Source organism: Notolepis coatsorum (assembly GCF_963971535.1).
Source record: "Notolepis coatsorum genome assembly, chromosome: 5".
NCBI lineage: Eukaryota > Metazoa > Chordata > Actinopteri > Aulopiformes > Paralepididae > Notolepis > Notolepis coatsorum.
Window position 1 is genome coordinate 18157060 of NC_140169.1, and position 20596 is coordinate 18177655.

Below are 20596 nucleotides of genomic sequence, written 5' to 3' on the forward strand. Positions count from 1 at the left end.
TGCTGTAATAAACGTACTGAACTTATAGAATTGTCTCTTTTATATTTCTCAATAATTAATAGTCCTTGCCTCTCGGGACCACAAAGTGAATTCCATCAGATTTACATCCTTACATTGACTGGTAGCACTTTATAAAATAAACAGTGTAAACGATATAATCAACTGTAAATATAAGAATATGAGCAAGTAATTTATATACGTTACAATAAATATTGGCAATAAACAAATGTGAATATATACTATGAGTAGTAAAGTATACAGTATACACAGGTGCAGTATACATAAGGTATAGGTATATAAGTTTAGGTGGTACGAGTCAGATTGAATTGATTGATTGAAAAGTTTATTAACAGATTGCAGAATGGGTACAGTACAGTACATCTCAATACAATTGTTAAGGGGATGCAGACCAGAGAAAGACTTTCGTCTTGTTTACATCAGGGTCCCCCATTTTCAATTCATCATAACATATATGACATACATGACATACAGATAGACAGTACTGCTACATCTATACATTTATGACATATCAGATTTGCAAATACAGTACTGTTTGTGATACAAAAGTGTCCAGAAAAGGAGTGTATATACATTTGGCGTAGAAACTGTACATTGGAGGAGGTTGGTGGGGTGGGGTTGGGTGAGGGCTGTACATTGGAGGTGGGGAGGGGGGGGGGGGTTGGGTATGGGACACACACACATTTTACACTGTACATTGGAATATTGACAAAGCCTTACTTGGTCATTTACTGTACAACTAGGTTAGGACATTTGTAGGGGCCAGTTTCGAATTGCAGTCTCACGTAGGTGTTTTTTGAGAGTGTTTTTGAAGGTGGGTAGTGATTCACATTCCTTTACAGCTTTAGGCAGGGCGTTCCACATTGATGTGGCATAATTGCGAAACGTGTTTAGTCCCTTGTTTGAGCCGAATCTGGGTTTTACATGATTTGTGGAGCTCCCTCTGGTGTTGTGATCGTGGTATTCACTGACCTTTGGGAAGTATTTTGACATGTACATGGGTACCTTGGTCGCGTAGTGTATCTTGTAGACCAGGCCCATTGCAAGTTGCTGTACTCTGTCGTCTACTCTAAGCCATCCTAGGTTGTCAAAGTGGGCAGGGGTGAGGTGGGTTCTAGGAGTCAGGTCAAGTAGTAGTCTGACTAGCTTGTTTTGAGATGTTTGTAATTTGTTTTTTAGTGCCTTTGAGGTGCTTTGGTACCATGAGGTGCAAGCATAGTCGTAGTACCCTTGAATGAGTGCTCCTGCTAGAGTCTTCAGGGTATTCTTGTTTACCAGAGAGGAGATCCGGTACAAGAATCGCGTTCGTTGGTTGACTTTTTTTATTACATTGGATGCCATTTTGTCACAGGAAAGATTAGCCTCTAGGATGGAACCCAGGTAGGTAATTTCATCTTTCCTTGTGATAATATTGTCACCCACTGTAACCGAGAAGCCGTCGGTCTTGCTGAGTTTGTTATTTGAACCGAAGAGAATGGACTCTGTTTTGCCCATGTGTAATGATAGTTTGTTGTCGGCGAGCCATATGCAGATTTTGCCTAGTTCCGAGCTGAGGGCTTTTTCAACCTGTAACTTGTTCTTGTCAGAGACCAGCAGGGCTGAGTCGTCCGCAAACAGGAACAAGTTGCAGTCACAAGCTGACGACATGTCATTTGCATAAATTAGGAATAGTAGCGGTCCTAGTATGCTTCCTTGTGGAACACCACAGCTCACTGTGAGGGGGGGGGATAGGGTACCGTTTACTTCCACCATCTGTTCCCTCCCCTCCAGGTAGGATTGTATCCAGCTCACTGATAAACTATCAAAACCAATTGCTTTTAGCTTGTCAATCAGAATGGTGTGATTGACAGTGTCGAAGGCCTTTTGTAGGTCCAGCATGACCATGCCGCAGTATTTGCCCGCGTCCAGACACTCACACCTAGTGATCAGACATTCCTAGTAGTTCTCGAGTTCTGCTGCCGTTACAATACAAGCATCAGGTAAAAGGCTTATAGTTCTTCCATTATAATAATAATGTCAAGTATGAGTTCTTGAATCGGGTGGCGTGTTCAACTTTAAAGTTCACATGGTGTCTGTCGCTACATTAAATCAATGGCGCCACCCTGTGGGCAGTTACAGTTACTACAGGTCAAACGGTCAACTCACACAGGGTCCGTGTACGTTCTGATAGTTCGTTTTTCGTTTCAAAAGGAAAAACGAAAAAACGAAAAAAAAACGGAAATACGAGGTGTTTCCTATTTCCGTTTGAAACCAAAATCGAAAAAACGGGGAAAAACTGAAATACGGGCCTGTTTTTCGTATTTTGGTATCAGAATCAAATGAAAAAAAGGAGTCAATAATGGGCCGTGTACGTTTTGATAGTTCGTTTTTCGTTTTTGATGTGAAGAATGGAGAACGGAACCACGTGACAAGTACATTTTTCAATGTAAAAGCCATGCACATCTAACGTTAACGAATATGTATAACGTTATGAATAAATACATAAATACATGCATACAGATCTATACCAGGGTAACGTTATGATACATACATTTTTTGTTTTGTGCATTTCATTTAGACATGATATTTTATGTGAAGTAATAGCCTAATAATATGGAAATAGCCTGTGTGGTGGTCTGTATCCTAGTTCAGTGCAGTGGTCGGCAATAGGCGGCTCGCAGACCGAAATAGGTCCGCCAGCAATAATATCTGCCGGTCAGATTATTTTGAGAATATGATTTGTGATGAAGACTCGCTTTATTGTATCGGAATCGGGAGACTTAGGTAAAGTTAGAAAGATATTCACAGATTCGAATTTCCGCGTCAATAATTCTTAAGCGAAATGTTTTTAAAACACAAAGGACACCTCTTTCCTATCGTAGTAAGGTAGACAATGAGCTACAAGCTTACTTTCACCTAAACGAGGCGAGCCGGCCTCGGAGCTGTACATTTAATAACTAATAATAATAAATTGATCTATATGTGCAGTCGGCCTTGACGAGGCAAGTGCGCAGCCAGGGACCGTCTAAAAAGTGCAACACCGAAAAGAGGCACTGCAAAAAGATTGATTGATTGATTGATTGATTGATTGATTGATTGATTGATTGATTGATTGATTGATTGAAAAGTTTATTAACAGATTGCAGAATGGGTACAGTACAGTACAGCTCAATACATACAATTGTTAAGGGGATGCAGACCAGAGAAAGTCTTTCGTCTTGTTTACATCAGGGTCCCCCATTTTCAATTCATCATAACATATGACATACATGACATACAGATAGACAGTACTGCTACATCTATACATTTATGACATATCAGATTTGCAAATACAGTAATGTTTGTGATACAAAAATTTCCAGAAAAAGAGTGTATATACATTTGGCGTAGAAACTGTACATTGGAGGAGGTTGGGTGGGTGGGGTGTAGTTGGGTGGGTGAGGGCTGTACATTGGAGGTGGGGGGGGGGGGGGGGGGGTTGGGTAGGGGACACACACACATTTTACACTGTACATTGGAATACTGACAAAGCCTTACTTGGTCATTTACTGTACAACTAGGTTAGGACATTTGTAGGGGCCAGTTTCGAATTGCAGTCTCACGTAGGTGTTTTTTGAGAGTGTTTTTGAAAGTGGGTAGTGATTCACATTCCTTTACAGCTTTAGGTAGGGCGTTCCACATTGATGTGGCATAATTGCGAAACGTGTTTAGTCCCTTGTTTGAGCCGAATCTGGGTTTTACATGATTTGTGGAGCTCCCTCTGGTGTTGTGATCGTGGTATTCACTGACCTTTGGGAAGTATTTTGACATGTACATGGGTACCTTGGTCGCGTAGTGTATCTTGTAGACCAGGCCCATTGCAAGTTGCTGTACTCTGTCGTCTACTCTAAGCCAGTGTTTCTCAACTGGTGGGTGAGTATGTGTCGTGACGTCATAATGCTGCGCCGGTGGTGAAAACGTGGGGACAGGAGAAAAAAGCGAAGGTCTGGTGGTCGCGGCCAAAAAAGTGTTTCCACGTGAAGCAGTGGAGGACATGGCGTCGACACAGGAACCCGAGATACAGTTTGCGCAAAGATTAGCCGGGAATGAAAAATATACCCGTAACGGTGCCATAAAGAAGTTGAAAAAATATATCACGGCTAGGTCGCAGAGAATCCAAGGTAAGCTTGTCTTGCTGTCATCAACGTCGTTAGCTAGTTAGCCTGACATCAGCTAGCTAGTTTCCACCCGTTTCCCCCACAAGGAAACGCACTAAGGTTCGGAATACACGTGTAATGTAATCGTGAAAATGTGTTCCAACTGGTGAATATAATGTCATGAGCACGGAGTTGATGTTGATTAATATAAGCACAGTCATAATTACGTCCACGGTGCATAACGTGAGGGTCGGCAACATTCAGAGCTAATGGGTCAAATCGTAACTTAGTTGTGATGATCAAACGTATCCACAGCAGACACGTGCGATCCAGTGGCTATGTTGTAGCATATCAAGTTATGTTGTAGCATATAAAGTATAGAGGTAATAGTTCAGTTTAGCAGTTTGTTGGTTCGCTAAAACGGTTAACGTCACATTTCTATATTGCAACTTGTCGTCGTTTGACCTTATTGTAGGTGGATTCACCGGAGACGAGCTACTGAAATTATGGAAGGGTCTCTTCTATTGCATTTGGATGCAGGACAAACCTCTACTCCAGGTACTGTATGGTGGTATCTTCGCTTCATCTTCATTAGATGCGTCTTATTAACAGATTGCAGAATGGGTACATCTCAATACACATAATAGTGTTTGGCTTCAATTTGACCCAACTATTTTGACCGTTGGTGTCTGTGATCAAACATTATTGTTTCAATTTCAAATGAGATCTCAAGCGCCAAATGTACTGCCGGATGCAAAAATTTAATTTGGCATAGTATTTCAATATTGTTTCAACTGTGAAAATCTCAATTCTGCAGGGAAAAATAATAAACTGGATAACAGTTACAGTATGTGTACCTATTTTGGATATAAATATATTTTTCAAGAAGGAACTGAAACCTTCCTGTATTGATTTTACTACTACTGATAATAAAGTATTCGATTTGTAGGCGCTTTATAGTTGTGGAGCAAATCTCAAAGCGCTGCCTGTAATGTAAAAGAACATAAACGCTAGAGTAAAAAAATAGAATGTAAAATAATCAAGAATAAAACTAGTAAGGAGTAAAAAGAACACTAAAACTAGTAAAAGAGTAAAAAAAAAAGAGCAGAAAGTAGAGCCATATGAAATCCGTTTTATTTTTTTCCAAATTCCATTTTATTCTTTTCCAAATAATGTTTTTTCCGTTTTAATATTTCAGAATTCTGTATTTTGCTTTGTACGCTCATTTTACCATCAGAAATAGTGTCTAATAAGTAGGAATGAATACATTTCCACAATTTAATAAGATATAACAGTCCATTTAATAGGGCTGTCTTAAATACTTCGAAGTTTCGTTCGATGGGCATGGGATTCGAATATGAAAATAAAATTCGATTATTAACACTTTGATTGCCCAAGGTTAAATTCATGATACCATCCCTTGCCAGCTCTATTTAACATGGAGAAGTTCCCCTTCTTTGCAGGGCTATAACTTTTTAAATTATATTGCTAGATTGCCATTATTAGGGCCCATTCAATGTCCTATATGTATTGTTCATGGTGTAGCAACGTTAAACTTTTTCATTAACATATTCATACTAAAATATGGTCTAAAGTATAAGTATTTTTTCATCTCTTTCTGCAGCTTTCTCCAGAACGTGATTTATAGCCCCAAATGCATTATATTGATGATCAAATACAGTTTGGTAGGAATCTGTGCGAGATAAAAAATTTCAACTGGAGGTACTTCTAGAATTTACTACACGTCATCTGATGTTGACCGGATGGGCGAGGGGGCGTTTATAATTCCGTGGGCAACGTTATACCATTCATCTAATGTGGGTCATATGTTCATCATAGCAGTTTATATCGAACACGGTAATACTAGGGATGCACGATAATTATCGGGCCGATATCAGCAATTATGACGTCATCCCGATAAACTCGATAACGTTATTGATAGCTCCGATTTTTTGGTTAAAAGAAATCCGGTGTGGGTGGATTTGGATGAAGGGCGCTTGTTTTTATTATAGCCTCCCGTTTTGCCAGTACTGTGGTAAAACTGATAGCGTGTGGTTTAGGAACAGGGAGTTTTTCACAAATCCAGCGCTCCCTTTCTTGGCTGTGACGTAGTCACGTTACATTCGGAGACAGACAGTAGATCTGCCAATTACGTCCCACGGCTTGCACCCACCTCTTCTTCTTACCACCAATCAGAAGCTCTCGTTCGTTTATTTACCTCCGGATTGTCAGCCATTACTCTACTCGGAGCTAACGTTATCTCCGCGCCAGCCACATTGACAAGTACCAGCGCTTATACATTACTGGCAAATGTCTTGTTGCACTTGTGCAGGGGGCGAAATTAAAGCCCGCCGCCCGCCAGGGGCGCTCAGTTTTTACCTTTGGCGCTTGCCACTGAGAGCCCTGCCCGCCGTGTGGCGTGTGGACGTGTAGTTCATAACGATACTCTTATTTTGAAAATCTGTGCGGGTCTCATTTCCGGCCCAAGCGCAGCTAGAGTCATAATATCGATGGCTCCGGCAGTTAGCAGAATTCGGTTCGTATGATATTCTTATTTTGAAAAAAAACGTGGCAACGAGTCATATCCGCCCAGCCGGGCCAGCCCTGCAGCGGGATACTATTGGCTTCTGCTCGTATCAACACAGAGCGGCCCGCAGCTCTAGTGCCACTGCTAACGTTAAGCTCTCAGAATGGTAGCAGCTCGCCCGCAGCATCTAGTGCTGTGCTAACGTTAAGCTCTCAGAATGGTAGCAGCTCGCCCGCAGCTCTAGTGCTAACGTTAAGCTCTCAGAATGGTAGCAGTCTGCTCTAGTCTAGATCGGACCTCCATGAGCTGCATAATACCTCCGTTCCCTCGTTAGCTAGCTCGCGTTAGCTAGCTCACTTAGATCGATCTGTCCCAGTAAACTAAATTGTCTTAAAGTTATCTACCGGGCTAGCAGTAGCTACAGATAGCTCCTGATATCAATGTCTTATAACATTGATTGAATGCGTATTCTAGCTGAGGGCATGTTGAATGTGATTTGACAAAATAACCGTAACGTTAAAAAATGGGGTCCAGCTGCATCGCCGGAGAATCCTTGCATGCTGAATGTAGGGTCTAGCTGAATATAGGGTCTAGCTGCAGGGCCGGAGAATCCTTGCTGGAGCTGGAGGCTACTCAAGTATACACACAGACAGTGGAGCTGTTTGCAGATAGCAAGCATTTTGACTTATTGCGTGGTGGCGATGTCTCGCAGATAATACAACTACAAGTATGATTATATAATATATATTTTATTTAAAAAAATGTGTTTTATATAAAATATATATATATTTTTTTTTAATCAAAAACATTTTGGCAGGTAAGAAATATGCTTGGCGGGTAGACTCTTCCCATCTACCCGCCACTGGCCGGTGAGTCAAAAAGTTAATTTCGCTCCCTGCACTTGTGGCAACGAGCGTTGTCAGCATCGACTTTAGTAAAATAGACCCAGACTTTTTTTGAGGAATTTAAACGTCGCAAACTAATCTTGTTGGCCGTTTTCTATCTCTCCTCCCTCGGTCTCTCTGCCTGCGCGAGGGGGCTGTGCTCTTACACACACTCACTCTCACACACACACACACACACACGGGTGCTGTCGAGAGCAGAGCTGTCTACTCGGCAGCACCTGTGTGTGTGTGTGTGTGTGTGAGAGTGAGTGTGTGTAAGAGCACAGCCCGCTCGCGCAGGCAGAGAGAGACCGAGGGAGGAGAGATAGATAGATCGACTTTAGTAAAATAGACCCAGACTTTTGAACATTTCGTTCTGTCCGCCATTATGAGAGCAGAGCTGTCTGTAGCCTACTCGGCAGCGCAGCACCCGTGTCTGTGTGTGTGTGTGAGTGAGTGAGTGTGTGTGTGTGTGGGAGGGGAAGAGAGGAGAGATCACAGCAGGCAGAGAGCACAGAGCTCCCCGCGCAGACAACTGCCAACAAGATTAGTTTGCGACGTTTAAATTCCTAAAAAAAAACTCCATAATTTCTCAAGTACCGATAGCAGTACCGATGACGTCGGAGCTTATAAATACTAAAAAAAAAAAAAAAATGATAAAAATATATATATATATATACAGTTAAAAAAAATATTATAATACAATAAATATCGGCTTGAGGAGCATAAAGTTATCGGTATCGGTGTCAAAAAATCAATATCGTGCATCCCTAGGTAATACTACACGCTAAAACTCACCCCAGTCTCCTCGGGCCGTTGGGCGATCAGCGTGGAGTAGACAGTTTTCGATTATGGGATGTTGAAATGCCCGATCTATTTCCAGGTTGTATAATAGTATATACGTCCAAATCATGTTGTTTTTTCGAGTTATTTCCACCAATCGATATTCACTGTGTGAAGACAGAGTCTCTCTAACATTAGCGAGTGCCCGGACCCCATATGGAGTGAGTCCTGCCGGTTCAAAGGTTGATATCCGGTTTCGATCTGCCGATCTGCCACCAGATGGTGCTCTTGAACCGCTAGAGGGTTGAGAGGAGATCAGCACTGTGTGTCAAGGCTCCGGAACGGAAATATGATTTCGATCACAGATTTTTTAAATATTGATATCAAAGACGAGTTACGGCGTCCTCGGCAACTTGAGCATGGCGGGGAATGACGAGTTCCGGCATTTTCGGCAGTTAAAGTGTTAAAAAAAATTATATATATTTTTGCAAAATCAACTCTGCCTCTCTTTGTTAACTACAACAAGCAATGCTGTTTGTTATTTAAGATGAGGTCGGACTCTGCACTGACAGTTTTGTGTTCATTGTGCTGCTTTTATAAAGCCTCAAATGACGGCTTACAATATTTCATGAAAGCAAAGTGTTTTGTTTGTCTAAGATTTAAAAAGGTTTAAACTTTACAGCACTGCTGTACAAGTCCCACAACATAAAAAAAATAAAGTATAATTATTTATTTATTTTTAATATAGTGGATTCCATTTTTATTGCTCAATTCCGCGATTCCGTCCGCGATTCCGTGATCGCGGATTCCATATGTCTCTAGCAGAAAGCCAGATCTCCCATGGTTCAGAGTTTGGTCCTTGGGCGCTGGAGGAGGTTAGCCGGAGAGGAGATGTTGTGAGGGGTGATGAGTTGAGGGGGGGTGTTTCCGTGGAGGCACTGGTGAGTGAGTAGGGAGACTTTGTACTCGATCCTCCTGAGTGAGACAGGGAGCCAGTGAATGGACTTGCTCAACTACACCAAAAGCACGTAGCAACTTTAATTCAAGATGATATATTCTCGTCCAATTTCCATAACAAATACTGCTTCAATGTATCATATGTGTGGAACAATTAACATACCTTGAAATCCCAGCCTCAATTTAAGATTTTACTGATCAAATTTAAGATCAAAGTACCACACAGAAATAAGAAATTTAAAAACATTGATTTTCGAAAAGTAGTTAAATTATAAAAAATCAGCGGTCGGGTGGCGTAGCGGAGATTGCGCTCGTCACCAATGCTGCGGTCTCGACTCCCGGAGTCAGCATTGCCCTGCGGCTTGGGCCGATTGTTAGGGGGAGGGAAGTCGTGGGTGGTATTCTGGCGTTGTGGACGGCGACGCCTACAGGTCAGGTCTGGGCACCTGTTCAGCGAAAGGCAGGAAATGGTGAAGGCAGCGTGACCTCCCACCAGTGGCGGACTGGGACACAAATTCAGCCCGGGACATTCAGACGCACCAGCCCACACACCGGCCCACACACCGGCCCACTAGGGTTGCCACCTTTGACCAATAGAAATAAGGGACACCTATCATCGAGCGTGCGCGTAGCGCGCGCAATTTATATTTTTTTGTGGTTTTGGGGCGAAAATGGGCGGATTTTGTCACTATTATTTTTTTTAACTTTATTTCGGTTTTAGGGCGCCACAGAAAACACCTACATACTTTACTGTTTGCTTTGTAAACATCTCCACTGACGCACGCTATTAAGCCAGTGGTTTGCCTCTTCCCACTCAGGTCTGTATTTCTGGAGGCGTTTTGTCTTTTTAGGACGCGGTGGAGTCACAGTGTCTGCTGTAGACATTTTCAAAGCGTCTTCGAAAAGAAATCACGCAGCGCGCAGACCAGGGCTCCAGACTAACTTTTTTCACCACCGTCCCAGAACCGTCCCGAAATACAATTTTAACCGTCCCAAAATGAATGTAACCGTCCCAAAAATCAAATGTTGTTTCTTTACTTTGGTTTTGTCGTCTATAGTTGTTATTGCCATAAGAAACACCATTCAGAGAAGGGGAGAATAAATTGATTTAGTCAAAAGGCTCCCAAGTGGAAAGATTTCACAAGAATAATTATGATTAAAAATAAATATATATATATATATATATATATATATATATATATATATATATATAAAAAGTGTTTAACTAGTATAGGGATATTTGGTCACGGTGCACGGTTCAACCAATTGGAGCCATGTTGATTATTCCTTCCATAGGAAAATATATTTGTATTTTATTTTGTTTTAGTTTTTTTTGTTATTACAAATGTGTGTTTATGGTTGAAAATGTTAGAGATAAATAAAGATCAAATCAAATCCAACTGAATAAGTTATCCCTCTTCTAACAAGAAAGAAAAACGTCGTTTAGCTTTAAACTATATAATGTCATTGCGTCCAGAGATTCCACCTTTGATAACTAAAGTAATGACACTTGACTAGTAATGAAACATGTCCCTTAGATTGTGCTGTCCTCCTGGTCGAACTGCTGCTAAATTCCAGCTGGCCCTCCTCACTGAATATGGATTCATTGTGTAGCTGAAGTGAAGTTTGCCTATAGCCTGTCGTCTATTTCTCCGCGTTCGTTTCGATTAATGTAACGTTATGCCAATTAACTTGCAATGGTAGTAACATTACGTGTTAGTATAGAATCGAATAGAAATCCTTTAATAATCCAGAGGGAAATTCGGCACTACAGAGCAGACTATGTATCGCTCACATTGAACAACAATAAACATTTAGGTCAATATAGGACTAAAATAGGAATAACAATATAATAATATTAACAATAAGAATAAAATAGTGTGAACTATGGATTAATCAGTGGCAGTCTGATACGTTAGTCAGTAACGTTAGCTATAATAAGCAGCTATAACTAGAACGCGTCGATAACTCTATACAGTTCCAATAGACTAACATTACACTTCTGTGATTTAAATGTGTCCTCACCTTAGACTCAGGCCCTGGGCCTGGGGTAGTATTGCTGGATGTGGATGCAGTTCCTTGTTGGTCAGTTTGGGACTGTTCTCCATCTTCTGCTGTGTTCACCCTCTTCAAATAGCGCAGCATGTTTATTGTTTACAGTGCTCGCTTCACTGAGAGGATGCCACAGTGACAGTATAGCGTGTTTTTTAATTTATTTTACTTTTCGCAGCGTTTTTGTACAGTGGAGAAAGCCTAGGTAAGAGAGATTTCCCTCACCTAGTCACCTGTTAACACGTTTTAATTTTTTGGAGCGAGATTCATTTGGGGTGTGATGCTGCTGCTGCTTCTGGAGCGCGACTGGCTGCGGAGAGGTGGGTAGGACCTTGGTGCTGCAGCGCGACTGGCTGAGGAGTGGTGGGTAGAAGCTTGATGTTGGATTAGCGTATCGCTGCCTTGGGAGACGGAGATAGACATTGGATTCGGCTAATCATGCACCGTTTAGATTCACCATTTGACAGCAATATATGCGCGCACTGACAGTCGCTAATTTACATTTCCTGTGAAAAAAAAGAAAAAATCCTCCCCGTCCCGGTTGCGTCCCAAAAAAGATTTCTGTTCGTCCCAAATCAATATTTGATCGTCCCCGGGATGACGGGACATCGTTAGTCTCGAGCCCTGGCGCAGACTGAGGATTGGCACAATGGCACAGAACTCTTCTTAGCAACGTGAAAGCGCTAATTCTCATTGGTCGGTGAGCTGCTGAGCGCACGCCCATCATACCAGAGTTGCCAAGTATGTTTATTTTCTGCAACTTTTGGACACAATTTAGCTTGTTTTTGTAGGTCGGCTGGCTTATTTCTCTCACTAAACTGGCAACCTTAAAATACGGGACAAAGGGCGTCCCGTATCAGTTCAATACGGAACACGTCTTTTAGTTTCCAATTACGGGACGAATCCGTATTGTAAGGGACGGGTGGCAACCCTACGGCCCACATTAGTGGCCCACACACTGGCCCACACACTGGCCCACACACCGGCCCACACACCGGCCCACACACCGGCCCACATACTGGCCCACACACCGGCCCACATTAGTGGCCCACACACCGACTCACATACTGGCCCACACACTGGCCCACACACTGGCCCACATTAGTGGCCCACACACTGGCCCCAAATATTTTTTTTTATTTATTTTTTGACCAGCCCACTTTGGTTCCGGCCCATCGGGATTCGTCCTGAACGTCCCGATGGCCAGTCCGCCACTGCCTTCCACGCGTTACGCTTCACCAATGAGAGCCCTCACTGCCAGGTGAGAAGAGAGCCACTGGCTGTCTCCACATGTGTCGGAGGAAGCATGTGGTGGACTTCAGGGTTCCCTTGTACCGACCAGTAGGAGGAAAATGCGCACAACAACCAGGTAGGGGAGGGGGGGGGAATTGGCATAACGACTAAATTGGGATGGGGAGAAAAATAGAAAATCAGGCGGAGAAAAAGAGGAGATACATTTCTTTTTTTTTAATCGATTCGTTTATGCAAATATAGTTTTCTCCCAAGAATTGACAGTAACTATCTTCTGTTCAAGATGCAAAAAATAATAAATGTTTTCATGAATACGTTCATGCGTTATCCCGTGGTGAATATAAGTATAATTTTCGGAATGATCCAGGCTAATTCCTGGGAGGCTGGTTATAGGGCGCAACGTGAATTCTACTAAAACATTGGCATTTCGTCCCTGGACACGCTACTATTTCCAAATCAAATCTATATAATAGGTATTATATTTCATCATTAATGCATGAAAGGGGGGGGTAGTTTCTGATTATTTGATAATGGTAACGTCATTCGTTATTTCCACAACACACGCCGATCAGGGGGATGGTTATGATAACCTTGCACGATCAAGCTGAAATTGACGTCAGATTGTCCTTACCTGTGGTCTGTGGTATTCCAAAAAGAATATTCCAATGATTTGATCCCCATCTGGTCCATCCTATGTCCATCTGGTCCACGGCATAACCCACCACAACATAATTATGGATCGGGGGTCCCGAAAACTATTCAATGCGATCGGGCCCTAGGTTTCCCATTACTAGAAAAGTCTGCCCGGAGCGGTTTAAACGTAGCACCCGGTCTGGAACAGGGTTTACTGCACTCTCGATACTGCCTACTAGCAGGATCTGGCCGGTACTGCACCTTCGGAGTCCCATTATGCCTTTTAACTCATTCAGCGCCACAGCTATATGCCCGATATAGGTCTAGATGGCCACGCTTTAATCAATGGGAGGACGGGGAGATTTCTGACTGCTTAAAATATATCTTAAATTATGGCTATGGGTCTAATACACCCGTCGCTTATCAATGAGTTGCTTGCAGTCAACATGTACAAAACGGATTGTTTTTTCATCTGTACATTTCCGTTTTATACCGTTTTGAATACGAGTATAGTTTTGGTGATTTCTAGTAATTCCAGAGAACGACGCGATAATAGCCCTTTAGTGGAATACACAAAACACGTTGTCATTTTTCGGCTGATTATCGAATCTTCCTGAAATCAATGATAGATCACCATTATTATCCTTCCCCATGCATACATGAAATGGCCCTCGTAGCGTGGCGCCCCTCCACCCAACGGAAAACAGCCACACATTAGGGCTGAGCCCGAACGTTCGAACCTTCGTTTGTTACGTTGGCGTTCGAATTCTTTTTTTATTTTAAATTTTTTTGTATCTCTCTTTCTCAGATTTTTCTCTGTTTTCTCCCCATCCCAATTTAGTCGTTGTGCCAATTCCCCCCCCTCCCCTACCTGGTTGTTGTGCGCATGTTCTCCTACTGGTCGGTACAAGGGAACCCTGAAGTATCCGCACGCTTCCTCCGACACGTGCGGCGACAGCCAGTGGCTCTCTTCTCACCTGGCAGTGAGGGCTCTCATTGGTGAAGTGTAACGCGTGGGAGGTCACGCTGCCTTCATCAAGTCCTGCCTCCGCTGAGCAAGCGCCCAGACCTGACCTGTAGGCGTCGCTGTCCACAACGCCAGTTTCCCACCCACAGCTTCCCTCCCCCTAACTTAGCCAAACAAGTTAGTATAGCGATCAGCCCAAGCCAAGGCAATGCTGACTCCGGGAGTCGAGACCGCAGCCTCTTGCATTGGTGACGAGTGCAATCTCCGCTACGCCACCTGACCGCCCCGACATTCGAATTCTAAATCAACATTTGAATTTTAAACCTTTAATACATTTTTTTTTCTTTTTTATACCAGTGGGGTTTTTCTTCACAGTTGCAGATAAAGATTAGGCTACACTAATATTATAGTATTAAAAGAAACTGATGAGTTATATTCATTAAAGAAAGTTGATTTAATTGATTTAGTTGGGCTGGGGCTTCTCCCTGGGCTGGGTCTGGAAAGTTGATTTAATAAAAAAAAAAATTTAATCAGATTAATCACTTTATTCAAATTGAGGATTTAGTTTGAGGATAGTAAAAAAAAAAGTATTAAAAAAAAATCTTTTTTTATTAACACATTGGACGCCAACAGCGTGATCATTCGTTATTGCCCGCCATGCGTTCGAACGCCAACAACGAATAAACGCGTTTTTGACCTCTGAGCAGGTCCTAAATTATTATTATTATTATGAATGAAAAAATATAACGTTCCCACATCCGGAACGATAGATACCCGATGTTGAATGGCCCATAGTAATGTCGATATAGCTATATTTTAAAAGTTATAGCCCTTGCAAAGAAGGTAAAAGTCTCCATATGGTTACAGCGCTGGCAGACTGGGAATTAGGATGGGCATACTGCGTGGTAATCAAAGTGTTAAAAACTAACGTTCGTTCGAAAAACCCTGACGAAGTTCGAATCCCAAAAACAGGGTTCGGGGACAGCCTTACCACACATACACACACATAGGCCGTGAGCCAGTAGGGTTGGTCGTTACCATCTTGGGGGACTAACTTTCATAGTGATTTTTGGGAAGGTATACACCCCTGCTGCTAGAAGATATGTGATAGCAATGCAGCAGTTGCCTCCAAATGTGTGCTATCACAGCTTTTATAACACTACCAAGCATATCTTTCAGGCCTCCTGTCCGAAATTACATGCCCCAAATTAATCATGATAGCTCCTGAACCATAAGGCCTATAAGCATGTTTCTGGTCTCCTTTGATAGGTAACAAGCTAGGACATATGAATCCAGTGTAAGTAAACCCACATCTATTACCATTCCAGAGTAAATGGAGATACAATGAAGGAAAACATCATATTTTACCCTCGCCTGGTACATAATCTTAATTTAAAAGGCAATATGACCATTATAACCAATAACCCATGGATAATAATGCAACTGAATGTGTTCTCCTACTCCTTGACTACAAATCTAACTCTGGATGTGATGAAAATACACTAAAAATACAACATTTATGATACTGTTTAAAAGGGTATACTCGGATGATGTAAATGTTTTGGCCATGGTTACCGTTTACATGTTGACTGTTTGCTGGTAATTTTACTCCAAAACACTATTTATTTCAATACTGCCATGTTACAAAAACATAAATCTCCCCAAAACATTGAAATCGTAATAAAAAACAATGAATATTGATCAATATGCATATTCAACATTCATATAGGGCCACAGAGTGTCATGCCATGTGACCTATCAATGTTTTCAGCCCAGTTAGTCCTATACAATGATATAATCAGGGCTGTACGCTAAGCTTTTTCACTAGGGGCACACTTGCCCCTAAATGAGAAATTTAGGGGCAAAGAATATTTTTTAGGGGCAAATTTTTAAATAACTATTTTACCATTATAGTAGGGCTGGGCGATATGGCCTCTAAATGATATTGCGATATTTTTTGGCCATATATACACAATATATATCGCAATATTTTGACATTTCCTAAAGCACTTAAAAATGCTTGATTTAACCCTTTGATGCATACAGTCACGCCAATATGATGATTATAATAAGTCCCTGCAACATATGTTTGCATTATTAAACCATGAAGATGCTTTAAAAAATTATTTAATGAAAATGTACTAAGAGTAGTCTACTGACGCACTAATAAAAAAAATTATTTACATCTAAGACTATTTATATAAAAACTCTTGGGTGCCCTTTTTTTGCACAGTACTGTGTTTTCTATCCACTTTAGCCAAACACACACACACACACACACATATATATATATATATATATATATATATATATATATATATATATATATATATACTACTGTGAGAAAATAATAATTACACACAAAGGGATAATGGCTTATAGCAGACTTAATGATTTTAGAATATTTCAGATAATGAAATTAAATGTTTATCATCAACTATCCAGTTAGTATTTATACTGTCTGTAACGTTTGGCTACTTTAAATCATTGAATGTAGAGAGAGAGCGAGAGAGAGAGAGGGGGCGAGAACGCACAAGAGAGCCAGCCCCCCCCCCCCCCCCCCCCCCCCCCGGGTTTTGTTCTAGGTTCGCGTTTTGATCGTCTAAGCTGCCGTAGGTGATGACGTCACACTCGAATGTAAACAGGAAGAGTCTAACACGGAGATGGAAAGTCACAGTGGATGATATACAGAAACGAATAACTAATAAATATGAAGTTATGTTTAAACTTCTGTTGTCAAGCGTTGTCACTTGTCAATATAACCCACCCCCTTTCCTCACTTTTCCACCGTCCCTGCTTCACTCGGGACCACCAGCTAACGTTAGCCCATTGCTCGTGTCAATTAAATTGCATGTTATTAAATGTCCGCGCTGGTCTGTCTAATGAAATTACAACCGCAACATTATGTCGCCTGTACAGCCCTGGTTGTAGGCTAATGTTAGTGTAGTGAAATGCGAATGAAGGGGTGAAATCACTATTCGCAAGCTTGCGAGTAGATATAATTTTTCATTCGCACCGGCCAAATTAGGGGGCAATTTGCGACGATCTCGTCGCAGCGTACAGGCCTGATAATGCTTATTGGTTTTCAGAAAAATATTTGTTTATTTTGGAAAGTACAGACAGTTCTCAGTCTCTATCCGTGGCGCTGTTGGTGGCGCTCTACAATTGGTTTACTGTTAATAACCTAGTAATCATAATAATTGTCCAAGTATTCCATGTCTTCCACATCTTCATCAGAACTTTCCACACTATCTGAGGTGGATGCCTGGTTCTCACAGTCTGCCAGTCTACACATGTCAGTGCACCTGAGGCCATTTGCAACACATACATCTTGGGAGTGAACATTTCTTTGGACAGTTACAGGCCAGTAGATCCAGGACGGCATCGGGTGCTGGCTGGCCTTCCATCCAGTCCACCACCAACTGTTCAGCTTCCTCTTCTCTCTCCATCTTCCAGCCTCTGCCAACAGGGGGTGTGGCACTTGTGGGTCCTTCTCCAAACATCTTCTCCATATACCAGCCTGGTAGTTGGTTCTCTGTGCATGTTTTGTTAAGCAGTCCTTGCATGGTGGGAGTTGATGACTTTCAAGTTCACCTTTTTTGGCACAGAAAAGGTGATATCTGAGCTCATTGACGTTGGTGGTTGATGCTTTTGGGGCATACAGGAGACATGTAAATGCCTCTAGTTTGTCCATCAGCTCTGGGGAGAGATCCCATTCCTGACCCAACTCTGAGAATATGTCCTGATTTTGCCTGTTGCTGGTCAGAATTTTTAGGGCACTTAATTGTCTTCCCTTTGCCTGCAAAAGCACTTAGTGTCACATCCTGCATGCAACCCGATGAGAGCCCTACACACCTCTACGCCAACAGTGGCAGCAACCTTCCTCGTGTCCACAAGCCGTGCACAGGATTTACTGCCACACATCTGGAACAATGGGGCCTCAATCTTGTCACAGAATGCTAAAGACATGATAAAGACATCTGTGTCTTCTGAGCAGATAACTACAGATGGGTATCCCTCTTGTGGCATGGGCAGTATGGAGAAGTAGGTGGCCATCTGCTTCTTCTTGTTGGCATTGAAGAGCTGACACCTCCTCACTGTCCTGAGATGTGATTCTGTAACATTTGTCATTCACAGTTGCATACAGAATCTTGTCTTGTAGCTTTGCTCTGTACTCTGCCTTCCTCCATTCATCGACTATAAAGCTAATGAGACTAGTTTTGTTACTCACTTTGGTCAGGAAGCTCCTCCACTGCCTCACCATCTGTGTGCCTGTGATACCGTGCAACTCATGACCAGTATCTTCACCCCGTAGAGATCTTTCACTGTTCTTGATAGAGTTCTCCTTGTATGTGTCAAACACAACATCTATTCTGCTACTCTGACTGCCTTCCCTCAGAGCCATACCCAGAACTGTTGTGGCAACATCTCTGAAAGTAACTTGATCACCTTTCACTCTTTGGACCAAGTTCATTCCATCAACCACTGTAGCAGAGTTCCCTGTGAGTTGCTCTGCTACTGCTACATTTTGCTGCAAAGTCGTGGCCAAAGTCGCTTTATTGGTCTTTCTCAGCAATCCGTCTGGTGGGGACAGGGCCCAGGGCAATGGTCCAAGGGGATGAGAAAGGATATCCTCTGTAGACTGTGCCCTTGTGGCATCACTATGATGCGTCCAAACAAAGACCTGTCTGCTTTTAAGATGATTGCCCTCCCACTGCCTCTCCCTGAACGTCAGCAAAACAAAAGAGATGATTGTGGACTTCAGGAGGTCGGGGGTCAAGGACTACAGCCCCCTCAGCATCGACGGGGCACCGGTTGAGAGAGTGAACAGTTTCAAGTACCTCGGAGCCCACATATCCGAGGACTTGACATGGACCACACACATTGACAGTGTTGTGAAGAAGGCACGACAACGCCTCTACTTCCTCAGGCGCCTAAGGAAGTTCCAAGTCAGTCAGAAGATCCTTAGGAACTTCTACTCATGTACAATAGAGAGCATCCTGACTGGCAACATCACCTCCTGGTTTGGGAATAGCACTGCACAAGACCGTAGCAGACTACAAAGAGTGACATGTTCAGCCGAACGCACAATTGGAGGGGGGCTTCCCACCCTCCAGAACATTTACAACAAGCGGTGCAGGGGGAAGGCTAAGAGAATTATTAAGGACTCGAGCCACCCGAACAACTGCCTCTTTGAAATGCTGCGGTCAGGCAAGCGATACCGGAGTCTTAAGGCGAGCACAGAAAGACTCAGAAGAAGCTTCTATCCCCAGGCCATCAGGCTGCTAAACGAACAATAAACACTATGCAACAACCATCAAATGCACACACACCCACACGCACACACTCACTTAAACCACACAAACACACTTTATATTTATTGATAAAGGATTTGCACTACAACTCGTACACCCACTGTAAATTGTACCTAAATTGCACCTCATCCCATTTCTGCCTTGCACTATATAGTATTGTATTAGTACACTGCACAGTATTGTATATTATATGGTAACTCAGTTACGTCTATTCTGCATCGAACATTGTACATATGTCTATACTGAACACTGTGACCTCATTTTTTTTTACTTCTAATTTACATGCTATACTATGTTATTTTATTTCATACTTATCTTGTCTTGCACAGTCTCTGGAGCGTAACAGTAAGAAGCATTTTGTATAAAAGTATTCTGTACTTCTGTATGACAACTATTAAAGAAACTTGAACTTAAAGGAATATCTTATCTTATCTTATGAATAGTAATTTAGTTAGTTTTGCCCATCACTACTCTGAATTCATTTAGACTTCTGTTCTTTTGTTTCACAGGAGGAGCTGTCAAATAAGATCTCCGACCTTCTGCACAGCTTCCAAAATGTTGACAGTCGTAAGTTTCACAGTTTCATGGGGTTATGATATTAATTATTAAAGGTGTCCAATGGAATTTCTGACTACTAGTTGATGAAAGTGATACTGTAGCTCACAGTAGGATAAAAGCACAGGGGTGATGTAGAGCAGCGGTTCTCAACAGGGGTGCCCCAGAGAGCTGCCAGGGGTGCCTTGAGATAAAACACATTTTTATTCTTTTTGGATTACAGAAAATTATCACTAAAGTGCTATCTGTTGCAGCTGCACTGTTTTCCATGAAAATACCATATTTGGATAAGTTTGACCATTTCTCAAAATCTGAAAATCATTATTTAATAAAACACAGAAAAGGATCACCAAGTTACTCTGGATAAAAAAAAACGTTACAGACAACATTGAGACAAAGGCTTCCTGACACATCTCCATCCAAACTCTTGGAAGAACTCATTGAAATCTCATCTGATACCACCTGGAGAGCTCGTTTCAGAGTGTGGTGCTGAGTACCAAGTATCTCATGATGCAGCAGTTAAGGTGTTGATGCCATTC

At 42.2% G+C, this 20596-nt stretch overlaps 1 protein-coding gene across 1 annotated transcript in view; it reads left to right on the plus strand.

The window, feature by feature from the left end:
• The first annotated feature begins 3980 nt into the window (after positions 1–3980).
• Positions 3981–20596, plus strand: part of rrp1 (ribosomal RNA processing 1) — a 61204-nt gene continuing 44588 nt past the window's right edge. Inside the window, exons 1-3 of the mRNA XM_084313875.1 lie at positions 3981–4157; positions 4609–4691; positions 20012–20069. Of these exons, the coding sequence (XP_084170001.1) occupies positions 4031–4157; positions 4609–4691; positions 20012–20069 (268 nt within the window). The 5' untranslated portion in view covers positions 3981–4030. The remainder of the gene's footprint in view (positions 4158–4608; positions 4692–20011; positions 20070–20596) is intronic.